Source organism: Eptatretus burgeri, chromosome 8, assembly GCF_056783735.1.
Source record: "Eptatretus burgeri isolate ZD-2024b chromosome 8, Ebu_testis_v1, whole genome shotgun sequence".
Lineage (NCBI taxonomy): Eukaryota > Metazoa > Chordata > Myxini > Myxiniformes > Myxinidae > Eptatretus > Eptatretus burgeri.
In genome coordinates, this window is record NC_140968.1 from 104,041,989 (window position 1) to 104,065,317 (window position 23,329).

At 43.3% G+C, this 23,329-nt stretch overlaps 1 protein-coding gene across 3 annotated transcripts in view; it reads left to right on the forward strand.

Annotated features, from left to right (window-relative positions):
• The window catches only part of PDIA5 (protein disulfide isomerase family A member 5), a 66,391-nt gene that overhangs the window by 23,930 nt on the left and 19,132 nt on the right, over nt 1-23,329 (forward strand). For all 3 annotated transcript variants that reach the window (XM_085893379.1, XM_085893380.1, XM_085893381.1), the window contains 7 exons: nt 4,244-4,318; nt 5,691-5,736; nt 9,209-9,301; nt 10,702-10,762; nt 11,056-11,123; nt 14,719-14,810; nt 17,141-17,212. In XM_085893379.1, the coding sequence (XP_085749505.1) occupies nt 4,244-4,318; nt 5,691-5,736; nt 9,209-9,301; nt 10,702-10,762; nt 11,056-11,123; nt 14,719-14,810; nt 17,141-17,212 (507 nt within the window). The remainder of the gene's footprint in view (nt 1-4,243; nt 4,319-5,690; nt 5,737-9,208; nt 9,302-10,701; nt 10,763-11,055; nt 11,124-14,718; nt 14,811-17,140; nt 17,213-23,329) is intronic.

The window sequence follows — 23,329 nt, forward strand, 5'->3', positions numbered from 1 at the left end:
CACCCCCACCCATGTAGGGTGACCCTCATATAATATAACGTGTGTTCTGATAACGCGTTTTCGCTACAACGCGGATTAAATTCAACAACAACAACAACAACAACAACAACAACAACAACAACAACTGCACTACCTCATTCTGAGCGAGTTGTTCACTCACATTGGCCGAACCTATGGCTGCAAAGCGTGTAACAAGTGTCATTGGAGATAATGATCAAGTGAAGAAGAAATCAAAGTCTCTTTCATTAACCTCCGCCATCTTCGAAGATGGGTGGAGGTTACTGTTTTCACCCCTTTCTGTTTGTTTGTTATCTTGCCAAAACGAAGTTTTTTTTGTTTTTTTTTGTTTGTTTTTTTTTGTTTGTTTGTTTGTTTGTTTGTCTGTAATCACGTATAAAAAATTCTGCAGATCACAGTTATCATTGGAAATTTTTGTAACTTCGCATATCAGAGGCCTATAGAGGTCCCTTTCAGTGCACAAAATTTTTAAGGTCAAGGTCAAAGGTCAAGGTCACTTTGTCGCAAATCAGGGGAGTCGACGAAACCCTTATTTTTTGAGTAATTTTGATCGGATAGTCTTCAAACTTCATGGGAATATAGTTCATGGTCTGGCGCTCAGTTGATTAATTTTTGGTGGTGATTGGCCTTGACCTTCATGATTAGCGCCTCAGGTCAAACATATTTGACCCCAATGTCAAATTTTCAAGTTTTAGGAACCATATCGTGTAGTACCTCAAATTGAACACCTCGATGAGTGCTTTCTCAATATGTCAAGCTTGAGACATTATGACGTCATTTGGTGACGTTATGAGGCAAACGCATATTTTTCATGGTTACTCTGTAGAACGATTCTCATCGGAATCTCTCGTAGGCAGATATTCCTCAAGGAGTCGCTCCTGGTGGATAGCAGCTCTGTTCACCTCAGTGTGACCTTAAAGAAGTCACACGTGGTCACCTTTTGGCAAGACACGGGTCACCCTGCGGGTGACATTGGTTTATTTGTTTGTTTGTTTGTTTGTGAACAGTATTACGGAAAAACTCCTTGACGGATTTCGACGAAACTTGGAGGGGGGGTTAGGTATGGTCCAAGGATCATGCCATTAAATTTTGGACTTGGTACCCCCCCCCAAAAAAAAGTTGTTAGAGAAAAAAAAATTTTGGGGGGCATTTCTACATGTTTTAAGTGATTTCCAACCCCCCCTCCCCAAATTTTTTTTTACCCCCCCCCCAAAAAAAGGATTTTTTTTTTTGCATTTTTACATGTTTTAAGTGATTTCCAATCCCCCCCAAAAAAAATTGTTACCCCCCAAAAAAAAAATTGTTAGAGAATTTTTTTTTTTGCATTTCTCCATGTTTTAAGTGATTTCCAACCCCCCCACCCCAAAAAAAATTGGTTGAGAAAAAAATTTTTTTGCATTTTCTTAAGTGATTTCCAACCCCCCCAAAAAAATTGTTACCCCCCCCAAAGAAAATTTTTTTTTTGCATTTCTACATGCTTTAAGTGATTTTCAACCCCCCCCCCCAAAAAAAAATGTTGGAGAAAAGAACTATAACTCTCAGCACTGTTGACATCATATTTAATGAATAAGGTATAAGGTTCACTTGAGTGACCCAGCAGTATTGGCGGCGGAGGTTTTGCACTCTCCCGAGTGCTCCCCCTCTAGTTGGAGGTCAAATTAAAAGTTTTCGATCGGTTTCATAGAGGTGAGCGCAGCATTGATATTTAAATAGAGATGGGACGTTGTGATTCTACAGTGAGAACCGTTTGTGATAATCGTGATAAAAATCGGTAAGCTCTCAGATCACAATGAATCTCGGTGTTATCAGAACTGCAAGATCTTGGCCTGATACTGTTGAGAAGATGCCGACCACGTGGATAGAGCATCAGAACCAACAGCACATACCCTTGTCTGGAATGGTCATTCAAGAGAAGGCGAGGAGTTTGTATGGCGATCTAACCAAAGATACCAATGATCCAGTGCCTTTTGCTGCCAGTCGTGGGTGGTTCAAACACTTCAAGAGTCGCCATGCGTTCAACAATCTCAAGTTAACTGGGGAAGCTGCTGCTGCAAATCATGCTGCTGTCAAAATTTTTCCAGCTGTCTTCAGATCAGTGGTTGTGGATGGAGGTTACACGTCAAGCCAGGTGGTAGCTTCGATGAAACTGGACTTTTATTGGAAATGCATGCCCAGCTACACTTTTATCTCCATCATCTTCATCTCCATCAACTCTGGCCTGAGGCACTAATTGGGTTGAGTGTTTACTGAGGCTGAAGTCAGCAAAGCAAGGCAACAGATTGTGGACATGGCCCAGCAAGTGGGATTTGAGGAGGTCGGTGAAGATGATGTTGAGGATTTGCTTCTCTCACACAGGGAGGATCTGAGCAATGAAGATCTTCTGGCTCTGGAGGAGGGGTGCATCAGAGAGAAATCAGAATAAAGTCTTGAGGAGGTTGTGCCTGTTAAAAACCCTCATGACAAAGGTTTCAAGTTCATCGATGCAGCCATGGCCATCTTTGATGAACACAATCTCGACTGCATAAGAAGTTCCAAGATGCGGAGGGAGATGGGGAATGTCCTGAAATGTTACAAGGTCATCAACAAACAAAAAATGAAGGCAGCCATTCAAGTCTCCATTATGAAATTCTTCAAAAAACTCCCAAACTAATCATCCTTCATTTCATCTTCTGAGTCTTCAGCCTCAACTGGACAGCCTGCTACAAGCAATATGTGCTTTAGGAAATCCCAATCATGCTGACACTTATAAAAAGTAATTACCCTTGCCGAAAGATTCGGAGAGGGTATTGCATTTGGGTCCGTTTGTTTTTTGAGGGTCAAAAATCTTCTTCTCTGAAGTGGCTGAATAGATTGAGGAAAAACTTTACATGTATGACCGCCTGTCCATGAGGAACAAATGGTTTACACATATGATGTCATTGGTCACATGGTTTGGCATCCATATTTGATTTACCCAAAAACCTATAAAAAAAATTCTTCTCCAGAGCGGCTGGACAGATCGAGGGGAAACTTTACACAAATGTTCCCCAAGCCTTGGGGATACCAGGGTATTCACGAATAATTGATGTCACATGATCTGGCAGCCATATTGGATTGAGCGAAAATCTTTTTTGATTTTTTTTCTCTCTTGAACCGCTTAATCAATCCACGTGAAACTCCACAATTATGATACCGTAGTGATGGGGAATATATGTTTTAAATTTCAATCTGATCGGACGCTTGGTCTGGCAGCCAGAATTATTTAACTATTTGATATGGGTTCTGTTTTATTTTTTATTTTTAATGAGGATCACTTTGCTGTGCCTGGAAGGGTTTGAGGGTAGAGGAGTAGCAGCTGAAATGTGAATCCCATCCAGGTTCCTCCTGATGACTTCATCTTCACTTTTTGCTTGTTCTGCTTCCTTCTAATTACTCCATTGCAGGACTTTAACCATTTGTTCTTCCATTTAATTTGAATTGAATTTATTTTAATCCCCTTCTAAATTCAGTTGACTAATAATAAACATCATGGGTCAGGGTCAGGTGACCGATTCAAAGCAGGGTTGCATCAAAGAAGAATGTCTTGTTACCCGGTCATCACTGCCAGCAGTTATAAAGTGGCAGCTCAAATTATGTAACACACCAGCACACAACCACCACATAAAATACACCACACAAAACAAGTCCTGGCGAGAGTCTGCAATCTCTGATTGCTCTTTTTCTTGCTTGTTACATGTTTTATTTATGCATTGTTTTCTGCTTGTTTGAGGTTTTTATGTAGGTCTTCAACCTTAAAAGGTTGAAATCTTCCCCATTTGGAACATAACCCAGATTTTTACATGTTACATATTGGTCCGATAACACGGCGTTTTGTGGGAATGCATTCCCCGCGTTATATGAGGGTCTCCTCTATCGCCAAACCAAATGGTTTACCGACGTCACCCTTGTTATGGCAACATAAGGACCCATGCAGACCTGAGAGCCCTTGAAGACCAAAGACCTGTAGTTTATAACAAGCTTTGATGCTGACATATGCCTCCAGCCTTGCAGGCTCTCATATGATGTATGTTAAAAGTATTTCTGGCAGAAGAGCCCAAATGCCACTCGGTGGCCTCTTGGGTAAAACCTAGTTTTGATGCATTATCTGTTGGGTGAGATACCAACAACAGCCATATTTTTTTTGTGCGACATCATTTTGCATTTTGTTTGGGATTGTTTGTTTTTTGATAATACCTCCTTTTTACAGGAACCAGGAAGCCCGGAAGATTTGCAAGAAGATGAAAGTTGAGCCTGGTGCTTCAGGGACACTTTATCACTACAAGTACTGCCAGGCTCACTTGGAATCTCTCTTATGAACTTGTGATATACTGCATGTATGAAAGTTCATATAATTTTGAAAAGTCGTCAGAGAATTTAACATAATTTTATGTATTTATACAGATTATATAAGAGCAAATACCACCTGTCGCTTCGCTGATGGGAACACTGCGATGGGAGGGGGGTGAGGATAGAGAGGGGTGGGGGAGAGTGAGGAGAGGGAGAAAGAGGGAGCAGGGAGGGAGGGAGCATGGAGGGAGGGAGAAAGAGAGAGTAGAGAGGGAGAAAGAAAGAAAGGGAGAGAGTGGTGAGGGAGGGAGAGAGGAGGGAGGGAGAAAGAGAGAAGAGAGAGGAGGGAGGGAGAAAGAGAGAGAGAGGAGAGAGAGAGGGAGGGAGAAAGAGAGAGGAGGGAGAAAGAAAGAGAGTAGGGAGAGAGGAACAAAGAGAGAGAGAGAGGAGGGAGGGAGGAAGAAATAGAGAGAGGATGGAGGGAGGGAGAAAGAGAGAGAGGTGGGAGAAAGAAGGAGGGAGAGAGAAAGAGAGCAAGGAGGAAGAAAGAGAGAGAGTAGGGAGAGAGAAAGAAGGAAGGAGGGAGGGAGAGAGAAAGAGAGCGAGAAGGGGGGGAGAGAAGGGGGGAGAGAAGGGGGAGAGAAAGAGAGAGAGGGAGAGGGACAGAGGAGGAGGGAGAGAGGAAGGAATAGAAACGAGAAACCGCATTTATTCCATTCAGGCACACACAATATCTATCTATAATTCCAGCAATGTGTGTGTGTGTGTGTGTGTGTGTGTGTGTGTGTGTGTGTGTGTGTGTGTGTGTGTGTGTGTGTGTGTGTGTGTGTGTGTGTGTGTGTGTGTGTGTGTGTGTGTGTGTGTGTGTGTGTGTATATATGTATATATATATATGTATATATATATGTATATATATGTCTATATATATATATATATATATATATATATATATATATATATATATATATATATATATATATATATATATTCACATAGATACACACATGCATACACTGACACACACACACTGACACACACACACACACACACACACACTCACACACTGATATTTATTAGAATAAGATTCACTTAAATAACAGAAGTTGTTTCTCATCCTCAACCTACTCTCGTTTCCTCCCCCTCCCCACCCCCACCCCCACTCCAATGATTTGCTTATTTTATGACGAAGAAATAAATGACTGTTGAATGTTTTGTTGTTGATATTATGCCCTGTGTCCTTAATTCAATATCTTCTGAGTCGACTTTGTTATTCTACTGAAATCAGTTTATTTTTATTTATTTTATATTCTATTATTTTACAAAACTCGAAATGTTTATTTCTGCACTGAACTCCACTTGCTTTACAGAGATGGGGAATTCCATCTGGAGTACACCAGACCAGAAACTTTTAAAGTAAGTCGTTTTATGTTTCCACTCTTGACATTAAAGAACCCAACTTGTGTTGAGGGTTCCTTTATTTTCCGTTTAAGATCTACACTCAAAATGTCAGCCGCACCCCGTTCCCCATTACAATAAACCTCCTCCATGTGAAACAACTTTTACTTGTAAAACCGACAGTTAATGTTGAGGGCTGTTTACATACTCTTCATGGCATTTGCCAAGTGCAAGTAGGCATGAATGAGCAGCCACAGGAATTGGATCAACTCTTAGCCGAAGATAAATAACCAAGTCCTTGGCCACTTAATCGAACAGTTCCTTAAATGTTAATCATTGTTTTACATTCAAAAGCAAACACAGTTATCTGCAATGTTGTTTTAACATGAGATATGTTTTGATGAAAATTTCTTCATTCGGCAGCTTTACCCTTGACCTCTTTCCTACTTTTGTTGTGTTTGTTTCATTGGTTTATCATTTTTAGGTTCCATGTCTGAAATAAGCTGACAGTGGGTCCCGGTGTCCAGCAGGCCATACTTCTGTTAACATTTGACAAAAACATCTCCTCACAAACAACCTCACCGATGTTGACCAAATTTGGTATGATGCACCGGGATAGCAAGAACTCATGGAGTTGTGATCCCCATCCGGATGCACCCCTTTCATGGGGATAAAAAGTGGGTTTGGCCCCAAATGTTGGTATTTTATTCAAAAATCTTCTCGGAAACTACTAGACAGATCCAGACCAAACTCACCAAGAGGCATCAGGACCATGCCCTAACCTTAAGTTGTGCTCCTCCTGGCCAAGTTGTGCTCCTCCTGCTCCTCCTCCTCCCCCGGAAAGGGGGCCACGGGCTCCCTCCCTGAATCCCCCATTTTCACCAACACATCATCTCCACAACTACCTGAGCAATATGGACCAAATTTGATCCAGTGCATCAGGACAGTAATGTCTCATGGGCTTGTGCTAGAGATGGCTACTCGGGCCGTCGACTTGGACTCGAGTCGCAAATTTTGTGACTTGATATTTGAGCTTGTAGACTTGACAATGACGATTAATGAATGAACACTACATCAAAATAAATATATCTCGGTGATGTGTTTGTGACTAATTTTCATTCGATGTCTGTAAGGATGTGATTATTATATTTCTAAACAAAGACCGCTGTCGTCACGCGCCAAAGACAGCACGAACTCGGTAAATAGATGTGTTCTTTTCATGTGTTCTTGTGTTCTTTTCATGTGATCCAAACATGTGTTCTTTCCCATGAGACGTTCTAACGCGTTTCGTTTCTAACTTTCTAATGTTTGTGCTGCACTAACACTGAGCCTCTACTCATGCCGGTTGTATGTGGGATATAGGACGAGTCCTCGTAGAGTGCGTAGCTTCAAAGTCTTCGGTATGTCTTGGCCAGGGTTTGAATCACCAACCTTCCATTTTCGATTGTAACCATTTTGGTCACCAAATGTAACCATTACACCACTGAGTCTGGGCAATGAGTTTGAAGAAAAGGAATTAAACTTTTAATTTTTTCCATGTCATTTATTTTACAGAGTACACACGCCCAAAAACAGACTGCTCACATAAACAAGAAAATAGCAATCAGAGATTGCAGACCCTCCCTGGGACATGCTTTGTGCGGCGTATTTTGTGTGGTGTTTGTGTACTGGTGTGTTATGTAATTAATAAGAGACATAATTAGAACAACCACTTTAAAACTGCTGGCAGTAATGACCGGGTACCAAGACGCCCCGCTTTGATGCAACCCCGCTTTGATTGGACAGCTGACCCTGTCCCATGACTTTTTAAAATTATTATTCATTATTCAATTGAATTTAGAATGGGATTAAAACATATTCAATTCAAATCAAATGTAAGACCAAATAGGTATAGTCCTGCATTCGAGTAATCAGAAGGACCCCAAACAAACAAAAAACAAAGATGAAGTCATCAGGAGGAACCTGGATAGGATTCGTGTTTCAGCTGCTTCTCCTCGACCCTCAAACTCATCCAGGAACAGCCAAGTGATCCTTATTCAAAAAATAAATGAATAAAAAGAACCCATATCAAAAAATCAAATAATTCTGGCTGCCAGACCATGCGTCCGATCAAGTTTAAATTTAAAACATACCCCATCTCTACTAGATCATAAATGTGAAGTTTCACGACGATTGATTAATACGGTTCCAGAGAAAACATTATTTAATATTTTTCTTCAATCCAATATGGCTGCCAAACCATGTGACCTATCAACTGTTCCTTAAGAAACTTGTACACCTATGGCTTTGGGAACATTTGTGTGAAGTTTCCCCTTGATTTGTCCAGCATTTCTGGAGAAGATTTTTTTTATAGTTTTTAGGGTTAATCCAAAATGGCTGTCAAATCATGTGACCAATGACATAATATGTGTGAACCTTTTGTTCCTCACGGATAGGCGGTCATACTTGTAAAGTTTCATCTCGATCTGTTCAGCCACTTCAGAGAAGGTTTTTTTTTGTTTGTTTGTTTGTTTTTTAACAATATGACTGCTGAATCACGTGACCGATGTCATCACTTTTTTTTCTGTGAATCATTTTATCCTAGATGACCCTCAATAATTTTCATACTCCGTTCAAAGCACTCGGGAATTCTTACTCCATTCCAAACAATCGGGAATTCTTACTCCGTTCAAAGCACTTGGGAATTCTTACTCTGTTCCAAACACTCAGGAATTCTTACTCCGTTCAAAACACTCGGGAATTCTTACTTCTTGCCAAACACTCGGGAATTCTTACACCGTTCGAAGCACTTGGCAATTCTTACTCCGTTCAAAGCACTCGGGAATTCTTACTCCGTTCCAAAAACTCGGGAATTCTTACTCCGTTTCAAACACTCGGGAATTCTTACACCGTTCGAAGCACTTGGGAATTCTTACTCCGTTCCAAATAGTCGGGAATTATTGTTCCATTTCGATTAGTTATCGATCACTATGTCCCAATACTTATGCTCTGACCATGGATAATCAAAAGGTCATTGCCACCTGCTAAGTGGCATAAATACATCATTGTTTCTTCTTGTTGGCATTCAGGACTAAATAAATAATACTAATTTCCAATAAGTGGGACGCAATGGACACGAAGACTAAATCTCATTGCTTCCTTCCGGGAACCATAAAAATGCCCCATTCAGAGGTACTGCCAACTTTGACCGTTTCCAGAAGAGGTTTATTTTTAGCTCACCCTGTTTATTTCCTGTTTATTCCATTAATTGTTATGAGAAAAATTGCTTTTTCATCGTTTCGATATTCGTTTCACCTTTCAAGAACTCATCCCTGACGTAAACCGGGGTCTAACAGTGTAAAAAATATCTCGTATTTGGCAAGTAATGTAAACAATTTGGAGGTGATCAGAGTATTGTCAATAATGTGAATGAATTGGAAATGTAAATTCAATGTAAAGTGCTGCTGTATGTACTTGGTTAAATGTTTCTGTCAATTTGTTATTTGTACAGTCTCTAACTGCATTCATGAAAGATCCAACTGGCGATGCCCTCTGGGAGGAAGAACCTGGGGCGAATGACCTTGTCCACATCCACAGTGAAAAGGTTTGATCTCTTCGACAATCCACTGACTGATAGGACGGTGCAGAGGTAGTGCACTCAACTCTCATCCATCTTGTCTGGGTTTTGGGCCCAAGTATAAACTGTCGTCCTCGTGCTCCGCAGGTGCGGTGTTCCGTCGAATAGATGGCCATCCCACAGATAGATGTTAAACCGGGTGTCCCGTCTGCTGGCATTAGTTGGTGTACATGAAAAACCCGTGTGTGTGTGTGCGTGTGTGAGTGCGTGCGCGCGTGTCACATACATGTTTGATATTTGTATATTTAGATTTATATGCACCCCAGGATTGTTGGAGATTGGAGTTTCACAATTGCTTTTAAATGAGCAGAACAAATTTGAGAGGTTTTCACAGAACCCTGTTTTAATTATTAAATTTTAATTGGCAATTAATATAATTATAAAAGTCCACCATACATATAATGTATGTGCACATTCAAGAGTAAAAACCTTTATTCCGTCTCGTTTTCTGCCATGATCGACAATTACATTTGACTTTCACTACCAGTGCAAAAATACTAAAAGTCTTTGGTGCGGCTTCGAGTCTGTGGCCTTAACTCGATGAGGGTTTGGTCATTTTGAAGACAAGTGAGTGCTGCAAGCCTGTTGAAATGATGTCATGTTGAGGAGTGCACATAACAATAAGATCAGTCATTGACCAATGAGACGTCTCCTGCATAATGTTATTGATGTTATTAATGGATAAGTGGTGTCCTTTGCACAAAATATGTTCTTGGAAGGAATATAAGTATTGATGTCATTCGTTTACAAATATAAACTTCTTTTGCAATTGCGAGCCTTTAATTTTGTTTTCCCTGTTTTTTTTTTTAATTAATTAATCGACGTTTCATTATTACGCTTGGTGTTTGCTCAATGGTTAGGGTGTGGCACTCTTGGGATCCTCGGGTCCTGAGTTAAAATCACACTCCGTCGTTGAATTAATACCAGGTGGGGTTGACTTAGCCCATCAACCTCCCGAGGTTGGCAAAATGAGCACCAGCTTGCTGGGATGGTTGAGTCATTTGAGTATCCTGTGTCAGAGTGGCGACCTGTCCAAGGTTGTGCCCAATAGCCCAGGAGACTGCTTTCGCAGCACTGATGCTCTGCACAGAGTATGGTCCCAATGGATGGATGGATAGATGTGTTGCTTTGTTCCATAGCTTTTCTCACTATTGCCGTACAGTTTTAAATCGCCATGATCACGCAACCGCAAAGTCCCATCCTCCAATCGTCCTGGCGCCGAGGGCTGAGAAGTCGCACTTTGACACCTTGCATCTTGTGGGTCTCACCAGTCCTGTAATGCAACCATTGTTTTTATATCATGGTCATGCCCACTCGATTTTACCGTAACACACCGCCAAGGTAAATACCCTTCATGTCTCCCACAGGACCTACACAGTTTGCTTAAAAAGGCAGAGAAACCTATCCTGCTGATGTTTTACGCACCATGTAAGCACCACTCTACAATTTTCAATTCAAATTTGTCTACACACATTAATGTACGCTGTGCCCCCTGCCAATAGTTGTGATCTATTGTTTGAGGTTGTAGTCACTGGTGTATGAAAGTGAAACGTCAGTGCAGCGGTCTGAAGTCGTGAGCTCAATGTCTGCTATATGTATGATTCAACATGTCACTTGGCCGTGGTACCGTGAATAACATTCTCCATCAGCGTACAGGGTTGTCTCGCAAGAGATGTTTTTCGAACATGACACGACCGTGGTGTGTTGTCATCCTGTTTCAGGGTGTGGAGTGTGTAAGCAAGTCAAGCCAGCTTTTCAGGAGGCCGCCACGCTTGTCAAGAAATCGCATGTGAGTTCTGGAACTTCCGGTTCAGGCTTTCTCGCACGTGTTGTGAGGCCTGAGCTCCTCGTTTTCAACCTCACGAATCCGCGCTGTTCCGAACCGGATTGGTGGTGTCTTTGTTGTTGTGTCTTCGTCGAGTTGTTTCTGTTGTAAACCGTTCAGTATTTCACGTTGATTCACATGTTGTTTTGTGCGATTCGTTTTGTATCGTTCAAGGCCTGACACAGCCTTTCCTGTGATACAAAGTATATCTTGCTATCTTGCTTTTATCCTGGGTGTATTCCCAGGTATTCTGCTTCTTTTTACTCAACGTCATGTCCATCCTATTTCCTCTCTTCGCTTCAAAAAATCAAAACAAACAATAAAACCCTGTTATGTTTAATATTTTCATTCCATTTTGTTTCTCATTTTGACTTGAATTTCCTGCTTCTGGTTCTACAGTCCCCCACCCACCCAGGTCTCCACTCCAACACTAACCCTAACAGCCCACAGAAAAACGATTCATCCAAGCAGCCACAGGGTGCATACAAATAAATATATAATCCGTTTAACAGAATCCTTCCTCCTGCAGGATGTCCTCCAGGATCCTTCCTTCCTTCCCCCACTCCTTAGTGTCTCTCCACGGCTATTGGCTCCTTCGATTTGGAAGGCCTGAACCACACCTCGGCGATGAAGTCTCACTTTACATCCAGAACTCAATTTCCCACTGCCCTTGCACTGATCTTGCACCTCCCATTCCCCAGGAGTACCTCTTGCTGCGACTTCCCCTCCGCTCCCACCTCTTGGTCATCTGTGCGTGGTACCGTCCTCCTCACAGTGACAACTCCATCTCCACCTCTCTCTTTCAGACATGGCCAAACTTTTAACCACCCATTCCAACTCTCTCTTCCTCATATGTGGTGATTTCAATTGTCACTGTGCTTCATGTCACTTCAATTGTCATCACTCCATGGGACTGACTCAATCTTTCCAACCTGGGTTTCTCCCAATGGCAAATCCTCCCTGCTGGACTTGATGTTGCCTAACTTTCCCACAAATGTCTTCTGCTCTTCCTCTGCTCCAATTGGTTCATCTGATCACGTGGTTGTAAAAGTCAACATCTCTCTGGCTATTTTCAGAGAGCTGCCTCAACACCGGTGAGTCTGGAATTTCGCTCAAGCCTATTGGCAGGGACTGCAAGCAGCCATCTCTCTTCAGGACTGCTCTCCCGTATCTACTGCCCCTGATGTCAATTCAGCCTGGGAATTCTTCCACAAAAACTCTCTCTCTCTCTCTCTCTCTCTCTCTCTCTCTCTCTCTCTCTCTCTCTCTCTCTCTCTCTCTCTCTCTCTCTCTCTCTCTCTCTCTTTCTCTCTCTCTCTTTCTCTCTTTCTCTCTGTCTCTGTCTCTGTCTCTGTCTCTCTTCTCTCTCTCTCTTTCTCTCTTTCTCTCTCTCTCTCTCTCTTTCTCTCTTTCTCTCTCTCTCTCTCTCTCTCTCTCTCTCTCTCTCTCTCTCTCTCTCTCTCTCTCTCTCTCTCTCTCTTTCTCTCTGTCTCTCTCTGTCTTTCTCTCTTTCTCTCTCTTTCTCTCTCTCTCTCTTTCTCTCTTTCTCTCTTTCTCTCTTTCTCTCTTTCTCTCTTTCTCTCTTTCTCTCTTTCTCTCTTTCTCTCTTTCTCTCTTTCTCTCTTTCTCTCTTTCTCTCTTTCTCTCTTTCTCTCTTTCTCTCTTTCTCTCTTTCTCTCTTTCTCTCTTTCTCTCTTTCTCTCTTTCTCTCTTTCTCTCTTTCTCTCTTTCTCTCTTTCTCTCTTTCTCTCTTTCTCTCTTTCTCTCTTTCTCTCTTTCTCTCTTTCTCTCTCTCTCTCTCTCTCTGTCTCTCTCTGTCTCTGTCTCTGTCTCTGTCTCTGTCTCTGTCTCTGTCTCTGTCTCTGTCTCTGTCTCTGTCTCTGTCTCTGTCTCTGTCTCTGTCTCTGTCTCTGTCTCTGTCTCTGTCTCTCTCTGTCTCTCTCTGTCTCTCTCATCCTACCCTCCTTTCCACCCATAGCATACTGAATCCTGTGATGAGGCAGTTTCCCTGAAACAACTTGCCTTCTCTTCCTGGAAGGATAATCCGACCGAAGGCAATGTCATTGCATTCCAAAAAGTCTGCAACAAGTGTATGTCCACTGTCAGGAGAGTGAGAAAGCAACATCTGTCCAACCTCAACAATGAACTTTCAAACTAAAACCTGGTGGCACCTTGTTAAGTCTGTCTCTGCTGTGTGCTCCCCTTCCATCCCTTCCTTCTCTACAAATGGCACCACAACCAACTCTGCTTGTGAGAAGGCTGAATGTCTCAATCCTGTGTTTGTTTCAAAATCTTGTCCCCAACCCCTCACTCTCATGACCCATCCTTCCCTGTTGTACCCAAGTGTTCCTGGACTCTGTGTCTTTTGCACCTGAGAATGTGGAGAAGGTTCTTTCAACCCTAGACTCTGATTCTGCTGCTGGACCGGACGGCTTCAGCTCACATGTCCTAAAATCCTACTCTTCTGTTCTGTGCAACATCTCTCTGCCATTTTCCCTCTATCATTTGCACTAGGTCATCTTCCATCTGCTTGGAAATCCACCAACATCATTGCATTACGTAAAAAGTTGCAAAAACTGATCCCCTTAACTTCATCTTGCTCAGTTTGATGCCACGGAAACCAAGACTGATAAGATTATTGGAATCTCCCGCATTGAAGCTGAGTCCATGGGCCTATCACTTATCCATCGCAGAAAGGCTGGTGGTCTTTGTCTTCTACCACCTCCTTTCTAGTCTTGCACCCCCCTCTCCTTTCTGTGCTTACCCCCACTCTCCTCCCCTCCCCAGGTTTCTGCAGGGCACACACAGTCCACCATCAAACCCCTTTCTTATGAAATACCTCAATCCAGGATTACCGCTCACCCCCACCAAGTTATACCTCTTCCCCCTCCACCTGTGAAACTAACTTCCACATTCTGTTCAATCTCATTCTTCACTCCAGGTCTTCAAGACAGCTGTTCACCACCATCTCAGATCATCTCCAATCCAAAACCATGATCTTTTCTACCCCCTTTAACCCAACTCAAACACCTCCTCCTTCCAATCTTCCATTTTTTTTCACTCCAGAGTTTCCTTTTATATCCATGTTGCCCACACCATGCATCCTCTCCTGCCCCCATTGCTCTCCCATACACATTGTTTGTCCGCCTCCGTCTGGCTTGGCCTTCGACTCTGCTGTTTGTGCCCCCCCCTCGCTCTCTCTCGACTGCTCCTTTTGTCCTGTTGCGCCCTGACCACTTCAGTGTACCAATACTAGCTCTTCCACAAGCCTTGACTGGATACAAAAACAAAATTGGGGATTCGAGGAGGATGAATATAGAGGAAGAGGAAGCGGAGGATGTGGAAGAGGAGGAGAGAGGGAGGATGAGGGAGGATGAGGGAGGAAAATAGTTCGGGAGATATAATATTACAAGAGGAAGTGCAGTGAGAGCTTATAAACCTAATTTAGTTTTGATTTCTGTATTCATCCACGTTTTCACCTGTCGTCTTAGATTGTGTCTTGCTCTTGTTTGGAAGCAAGGCTTTTGCTGTTTACAGTTTGTGTATCACCTTCCGACAGGTGTTGGCTGCCATGAATGTTCACACTCCAGAATTTGAAGGAGTCAAAGCAGAGTTTGGTGTTTCTGGTTACCCCACGTTTTGCTACTTTGAGTAAGTTATTTACTTTACTTTGCTTTTTATTTTTGTCATGCGTTGGTCAGTTTATCATTCTTCCTTACCTTTCCTTAGATATTGTTTCTTTTATTTATTTATTTATTTATTTATTTATTTATTTATTTATTTATTTCAAACAGTGATCGAATGCAGGAGTTTCTTCATGTTTAGAATGCAGCACGATAACATCAAGAGCTGTCTGTACCTTCAGAGGAAATGCGAGGACATTAGTATGTGATGACCAAAGCACCGTGCTTGAAAGGATTTGAACCTGGGATTCCAGCATCACAAGCATTGTGCTCAGATGGGAACACCGAATTGGCCAACTCGTTGATTTAAAAAGCTGGAATTCGATCAATGACATTAAGATTAACCAAGGCCTTCAATATCGTTGGAATCTCCCGCGATGAAGCTCGCTCTATGGGCCTATCACTTTCTCATCGCAGACCGATTGGTAGACCGTCTTCTGCCGCCTCCTCTCTGGTCTTGCACCCTCGGCTCTTTCTGTCTGTGCGTTGCCCCCCCCCCAGGTTTCTGCAGGGCGCAAACAGTCCACCATCATCCTCCTTCTGTTGAAGCTTCCTAAATCATGGATCACTGCTCACCTCCACTCATTCATTCCTCTTTTTTTTCCCATTTGTGGAATCAACTTCCACATTCTTTTCAATCTCATTCTTCCCTCTAGTTGTTCAGGATGGCTGTTCATCATCTCAGATTGTCCCCCAATCCAAAATCATGATCTTTTCTACCCCTGTTAACCCCCATCCCCACCCCCCACCACCTCCAAGCCCCTCTCCTTCCAAATTTCCAGTTTTTCCCTCCTAAGAGTTTCCATCTGTATCCATTTCTGTATCCATCTTCTGTATTCATCATCTTGTCCTTTCCTGCCCCCCCATTCCTCCCCACACCCATTGTTTGTCCAACTCTCCCTCCATCTTGCCCTTAAACTCTGCTGTTAATGTCCACGAGCCTCGAGCCTTAAGGATTGCAGAAATAAATGGGAGTTTGACACGATATGGGACAGGCCTGCCATCCTGAAGTGTTGGTGGAAAGAGTAGGATTGAAAAGATACAGACACGTGATATCACAAGCATGAAACTCATCTCATCCATACCTGTGATGTTATCTACCCCCAATAACCCTATCTAACCCACCCCTCTTCTTGCAAGTTAATTTGTTTCATCCCCTCTTCTCTCTCCTCTAAGCCTGGTGTTAGCTTAGTGGTTACGGTGGCGGCTTGGGATCCCAGGGTCCTGAGTTCAAGCCCCGTTGGCTGCTGAATTAACACCAGGGGGTTGACTCAGCCTGTCATCCATCTGAGGTCGGCGAAGTGAGTACCAGTGTACTGGTCCCGGTGTATGCCCCGGTTAGAATAGGTGTACCATATCCCTGTGTGTCGTAAGAGGCGACCAGGGTTGGCGTCAGGAAGGGCATCCGGCCATAAAACATTGCCTCAAGAAAAAAGCCAAACCCCTGCACAGCAGGGAAAAATGGCTGTAAAAACGGTCATTTTTTCTCTCTCCTCTCTTCTTTTTTGTTTGTTCCCTCGCTTGTTGTGTCCCACTGTTCCTCCTATACCCACTGTCGGTCCATTGCCTTTGTATCCCGTGTCATTGCGTTCCATGAGCCTCGTTTGTGTATACCAATAAAAAAAGGTCTTACCTTTTATACCAAGAGGCATAAGATGTGCATGACCAGTGTTGAAGTAAAGGAGGAGATCGCAGGCCAGTCAGCCAGAAAACATACTCAGATGCTTCATTACTCAAAATGCTCAGAAAATAGGTCAATGTATAGTAGGCCATAGAATAGGCCATAGAAACCTCATGAAATGGGTCGAAAGGGACAGAATTTTTGCAAGGGAGGTTAGCGGTAATATTGGAAAATACCACGTCCATCACTAAAGGTTGATGCATAAAAAAATGGGTGATTGTATAAAGGCAGTTGTTACTTTTGCTGTTACGCCACCATCTGTGACTTTATCTGCTGAGTACAGGCTGTGGTATTTGGGGTTATTGAAAATGATGACTTTGCTTCTGGGATGGTATTAGATCACGTGTTGTGTTGATGCAGTTTCTATTCTATTCTATACTATACCAGGGAGGGATAGTATAGAGTTGTGAACATCCAGGTGGGGAACATTATAACGGGAAGCATTATCCGGTGAAGAGCTAGAAAATGTGGTTTGAGAGAATCTGAGATGAGAGTGAGTGATCTGATGATTAAAGTGCTTTTGATAATTATTATTATTATTTATTTTTATTGTTATTTAATTTCACTGCTTTCCCCCATCCAACCGATTGTGATCTTTGTGTCATGATGTGATGCAGGAAAGGACATTTTCTGTTCAACTATGAAGCCTACAATGCCCAAGCAAATGATATCGTGAAGTGGCTTCAGAGGTGAGGACATCGGATGTCAGTTGTCTCGTCATCACTTCCACGACAGTATTCCTATATTTTGTAATGTCCCAGATACCTCCGGGTGGTTAGCCATCACAAAAAGATCGTTTAATTCTTACATTCTGCACAATCTATATCTATCTATATATTCTCCGCCAGTCTGTTCGTCTGTGCGGGGCTTCAAAATCAAATCGCCACCATTTTGTTTGCTCCGCGTTATGTACACCAGAGGCCTCGCAGGCCTCTGGGGTACATGAACCGCGACAAGTTGCCTGCGTCGGTGCTGTGGTTACATGAGTGGGTATCCGTGTGGATATTTGGAGAGACGAGTGTTTCCTGACAAGATTAAGGTAAGTGGCGTGTTTGTGGAGTCTCGAGTTTTGATTTTGAGCCTCGAGGATGCGGAGGCCGTGACGAATTTTTACAAACAAACGGGTTTAAATTTTTTTTTCAAGCAAATGGTGCATTTCATTACGTGCTTGACACCAAAGGCTCTTTGAGACTGAAAACTGTAGGGATCGAACTGTAGTCTAATTATATTATTTCATATTACTGGAAATGCCGGGGTACATATTATATATAAAGAGTTTATTTAAGGCTCGTTAACTTTTCCAACTAATGTATATATTTAAACAATACTTTGATAAACTTTGTACATCATGAATTGAATATGTGGACAAACTATGTAATACAATCTATCTATAATTCCAGCAATGTGTGTGTGTGTGTGTGTGTGTGTGTGTGTGTGTGTGTGTGTGTGTGTGTGTGTGCGTGTGTGTGTGTGTGTGTGTGGGTGTGTGTGTGTGTGTGTGTGTGTGTGTGTGTGTGTGTGTGTGTTTTTGTGTGTGTGTGTCTGTGACCACTGTTTCTCAACAACCACTGGTCCGATCTAATTGAAACTTGCCAGGTATATTGCTGGGGACCTGAGGATGTGCCTTTTCCAGGTTTGATATTAATCGGACAAGTGGTTCCCAAGTTATGGCCATTTATTTACCAACCAATGACAAGACACGTTGCTGTGTGGGCGTGGCCGATGGGGAAGAGATCCTCAACCGCGTTCCCCATTACGGGTTACAACGTATGGACTTCCTGATGGTGATGACTTCCTGTATTCTAATAATTTCTCGATTTCTTATGCGCATTTATAGATAAACACAATGCCCCAATCCAGTCATCGTTTACGAGAGCGAATGAACGGCCTGTGTAGTTGTTTGAACGTTTTTTTTTTTTTTCTCTCTCTTCTCTTGTCTTTGTGTTTTTCTTGCGATGACATTGCAAAAAGGCAAAATACGTTGGCGCCAATTGAATAATTGGCCATTAAAACTAAATTGCGAATAATCGTATGAACTTCCGGACAGTGAGGACTGAACATCCGAACTTCCAGATAGTGACGACTTACTGTATTCTTTCTCCATTTCTTGACTTACTGTATTCTTTCTTTCTCGATTACTTTCTTGATTTTCTCGATAAATTATCGAGAGAAACACAATGCCCCAATCCAGTTGTCGTTTATGAGAGCGAAGGAGCGGCCTGTGTGGTTGTTGCTTCTGGTACGCGGTTTGAAAGGTTTTTTTTTTGCACATACGGCCACGCGAGAGCAAAGGAACGGCCTGTGTGGTGTGGTTGTTGTTTCTGGTACACGGTTTGAAAGTTTTTTTTTTTTTTGCATGTACGGCCACGCGAGAGCAAAGGAACAGCCTGTGTGGTTGTTGTTTCTGGTACGCGGTTTGAAAGTTTTTTTTTTTTTGCACGTACGGCCACGCGAGAGCAAAGGAACGGCCTGTGTGGTTGTTGTTTCTAGTACGCGGTTTGAACGTTTTTTTGTTATTTTTTTGCACGTACGGCCATGCCAGAGCAAAGGAATGGCCTGTGTAGTTGTTTCTGGTACGCGGTTTGAAAGTTTTTTTTATTTTTGCACGTACGGCCACGCGAGAGCAAAGGAACAGCCTGTGTGGTTGTTGTTTCTGGGACGCGGTTTGAAAGTTTTTTTTTTTTTGCACGTACGGCCACGCCAGAGCAAAGGAACGGCCTGTGTGGTTGTTGTTTCTGGTACGCGGTTTGAAAGTTTTTTATTTTTATTTTTGCACGTACGGCCACGCGAGAGCAAAGGAACAGCCTGTGTGGTTGTTGTTTCTGGGACGCGGTTTGAAAGTATTTTTTTTTGCACGTACGGCCACGCGAGAGCAAAGGAACAGCCTGTGTGGTTGTTGTTTCTGGGACGCGGTTTGAAAGTATTTTTTTTTTGCACGTACGGCCACGCCAGAGCAAAGGAACGGCCTATGTGGTTGTTGTTTCTGGTACGCGGTTTGAAAGTTTTTTTTTTTTTTGCACGTACGGCCACGCGAGGGCAAAGGAACTGCCTGTGTGGTTGTTGTTTCTGGTACGCGGTTTGAAAGTTTTTTTTTTTTTTTTGTACGTACGGCCACGCGAGAGCAAAGGAACGGCCTGTGTGGTGTGGTTGTTGTTTCTGGTAAGCGGTTTGAAAGTTTTTTTTTGCACGTATGGCCATGCGAGAGCAAAGGAACGGCCTGTGTGGTGTGGTTGTTGTTTCTGGTACGCGGTTTGAAAGTTTTTTTTTTTTGCACGTACGGCCACGCGAGAGCAAAGGAACGGCCTGTGTGGTGTGGTTGTTGTTTCTGGTACGCGGTTTGAAAGTTTTTTTTTTGCACGTATGGCCATGCGAGAGCAAAGGAACGGCCTGTGTGGTGTGGTTGTTGTTTCTGGTACGCGGTTTGAAAGTTTTTTTTTTTTTTTTTTTGCACGTACGGCCATGCGAGAGCAAAGGAACAGCCTGTGTGGTTGTTGTTTCTGGTACGCGGTTTGAAAGTTTTTTTTTTTGCACGTACGGCCACACGAGAGCAAAGGAACGGCCTGTGTGGTTGTTGTTTCTGGTACGCGGTTTGAAAGGTTTTTTTTTTGCACGTACGGCCATGCGAGAGCAAAGGAACGGCCTGTGTGGTGTGATTGTTGTTTCTGGTACGCGGTTTGAAAGGTTTTTTTTGCACGTACGGCCACACGAGAGCAAAGGAATGGCATGTGTGGTTGTTGTTTCTGGTGCGCGGTTTGAAAGTTTGTTTTTTTTTTTGCACGTACGGCCACGCGAGAGCAAAGGAACGGCCTGTGTGGTGTGGTTGTTGTTTCTGGTACGCGGTTTGAAAGTTTTTTTTTTTTTTTTGCACGTATAGCCATGCGAGAGCAAAGGAACGGCCTGTGTGGTGTGGTTGTTGTTTCTGGTACGCGGTTTGTAAGTTTTCTTTTTTTTGCACGTACGGCCATGCCAGAGCAAAGGAACGGCCTGTGTGGTTGTTGTTTCTGGTACTCGGTTTGAAAGTTTTTTTTTTATTTTTGCACGTACGGCCACACGAGAGCAAAGGAACGGCCTGTGTGGTTGTTGTTTCTGGTACGCGGTTTGAAAGTTTTTTTTGCACGTATGGCCATGCGAGAGCAAAGTAACGGCCTGTGTGGTGTGGTTGTTGTTTCTGGTACGCGGTTTGAAAGTTTTTTTTATTTTTGCACGTACGGCCACGCGAGAGCAAAGGAACGGCCTGTGTGGTGTGGTTGTTGTTTCTGGTACGCGGTTTGAAAGTTTTTTTTGCACGTATGGCCATGCGAGAGCAAAGTAACGGCCTGTGTGGTGTGGTTGTTGTTTCTGGTACGCGGTTTGAAAGTTTTTTTTATTTTTGCACGTACGGCCACGCGTGAGCAAAGGAACGGCCTGTGTGGTGTGGTTGTTGTTTCTGGTACGCGGTTTGAAAGTTTTTTTTTTGCATGTATGGCCATGCGAGAGCAAAGGAACGGCCTGTGTGGTGTGTTTGTTGTTTCTGGTACGCGGTTTGAAAGTTTTTTTTTTTTTTTTGCACGTATGGCCATGCGAGAGCAAAGGAACGGCCTGTGTGGTGTGGTTGTTGATTCTGGTACTCGGTTTGAAAGTTTTTTTTTTTTTTTTTGCATGTACGGCCACGCGAGAGCAAAGGAACGGCCTGTGTGATTGTTGTTTCTGGTACGCGGTTTGAAAGTTTTTTTTTGCACGTACGGCCACACGAGAGCAAAGGAATGGCCTGTGTGGTTGTTGTTTCTGGTACGCGGTTTGAAAGTTTTTTTTTGCATGTACGGCCACACGAGAGCAAAGGAATGGCCTGTGTGGTTGTTGTTTCTGGTACGCGGTTTGAAAGTTTTTTTTTTGCACGTATGGCACACGAGAGCAAAGGAACGGCCTGTGTAGTTGTTGTTTCTGGTGCGCGGTTTGAAAGTTTGTTTTTTTTTTGCACGTACGGCCACGCGAGAGCAAAGGAACGGCCTGTGTGATTGTTGTTTCTGGTACGCGGTTTGAAAGTTTTTTTTTGCACGTATGGCCATGCGAGAGCAAAGGAACGGCCTGTGTGGTGTGGTTGTTGTTTCTGGTACGCGGTTTGAAAGTTTTTTTTTTTTGCACGTACGGCCACGCGAGAGCAAAGGAACGGCCTGTGTGGTGTGGTTGTTGTTTCTGGTACGCGGTTTGAAAGTTTTTTTTTGCACGTATTGCCATGCGAGAGCAAAGGAACGGCCTGTGTGGTGTGGTTGTTGTTTCTGGTACGCGGTTTGAAAGTTTTTTTTTTTTTTTGCACGTACGGCCATGCGAGAGCAAAGGAACAGCCTGTGTGGTTGTTGTTTCTGGTACGCGGTTTGAAAGTTTTTTTTTTTGCACGTACGGCCACACGAGAGCAAAGGAACGGCCTGTGTGGTTGTTGTTTCTGGTACGCGGTTTGAAAGGTTTTTTTTTTGCACGTACGGCCATGCGAGAGCAAAGGAACGGCCTGTGTGGTGTGGTTGTTGTTTCTGGTACGCGGTTTGTAAGTTTTCTTTTTTTTGCACGTACGGCCACGCGAGGGCAAAGGAACGGCCTGTGTGGTTGTTGTTTCTGGTACGCGGTTTGAAAGGTTTTTGTTTTTTTTGTACGTACGGCCACGCGAGAGCAAAGGAATGGCATGTGTGGTTGTTGTTTCTGGTACGCGGTTTGAAAGTTTTTTTTTTTGCACGTACGCCACACGAGCGCAAAGGAACGGCCTGTGTGGTTGTTGTTTCTGGTGCGCGGTTTGAAAGTTTGTTTTTTTTTTGCACGTACGGCCACGCGAGAGCAAAGGAACGGCCTGTGTGGTGTGGTTGTTGTTTCTGGTACGCGGTTTGAAAGTTTTTTTTTTTTTTTTTTTTGCACGTATGGCCATGCGAGAGCAAAGGAACGGCCTGTGTGGTGTGGTTGTTGTTTCTGGTACGCGGTTTGTAAGTTTTCTTTTTTTTGCACGTACGGCCATGCCAGAGCAAAGGAACGGCCTATGTGGTTGTTGTTTCTGGTACGCGGTTTGAAAGTTTTTTTTTTTTTGCACGTACGGCCACGCGAGGGCAAAGGAACTGCCTGTGTGGTTGTTGTTTCTGGTGCGCGGTTTGAAAGTTTGTTTTTTTTTGCACGTACGGCCACGCGAGAGCAAAGGAACGGCCTGTGTGGTGTGGTTGTTGTTTCTGGTACGCGGTTTGAAAGTTTTTTTTTTTTTGCACGTACGGCCACGCGAGAGCAAAGGAACGGCCTGTGTGGTGTGGTTGTTGTTTCTGGTACGCGGTTTGAAAGTTTTTTTTTTGCACGTATGGCCATGCGAGAGCAAAGGAACGGCCTGTGTGGTGTGGTTGTTGTTTCTGGTACGCGGTTTGAAAGTTTTTTTTTTTTTTTTTTTGCACGTACGGCCATGCGAGAGCAAAGGAACAGCCTGTGTGGTTGTTGTTTCTGGTACGCGGTTTGAAAGTTTTTTTTTTTTGCACGTACGGCCACACGAGAGCAAAGGAACGGCCTGTGTGGTTGTTGTTTCTGGTACGCGGTTTGAAAGGTTTTTTTTTTGCACGTACGGCCATGCGAGAGCAAAGGAACGGCCTGTGTGGTGTGGTTGTTGTTTCTGGTACGCGGTTTGTAAGTTTTCTTTTTTTTGCACGTACGGCCATGCGAGAGCAAAGGAATGGCATGTGTGGTGTGATTGTTGTTTCTGGTACGTGGTTTGAAAGTTTTTTTTTGCACGTACGGCCACACGAGAGCAAAGGAATGGCATGTGTGGTTGTTGTTTCTGGTACGCGGTTTGAAAGTTTTTTTTTTTGCAC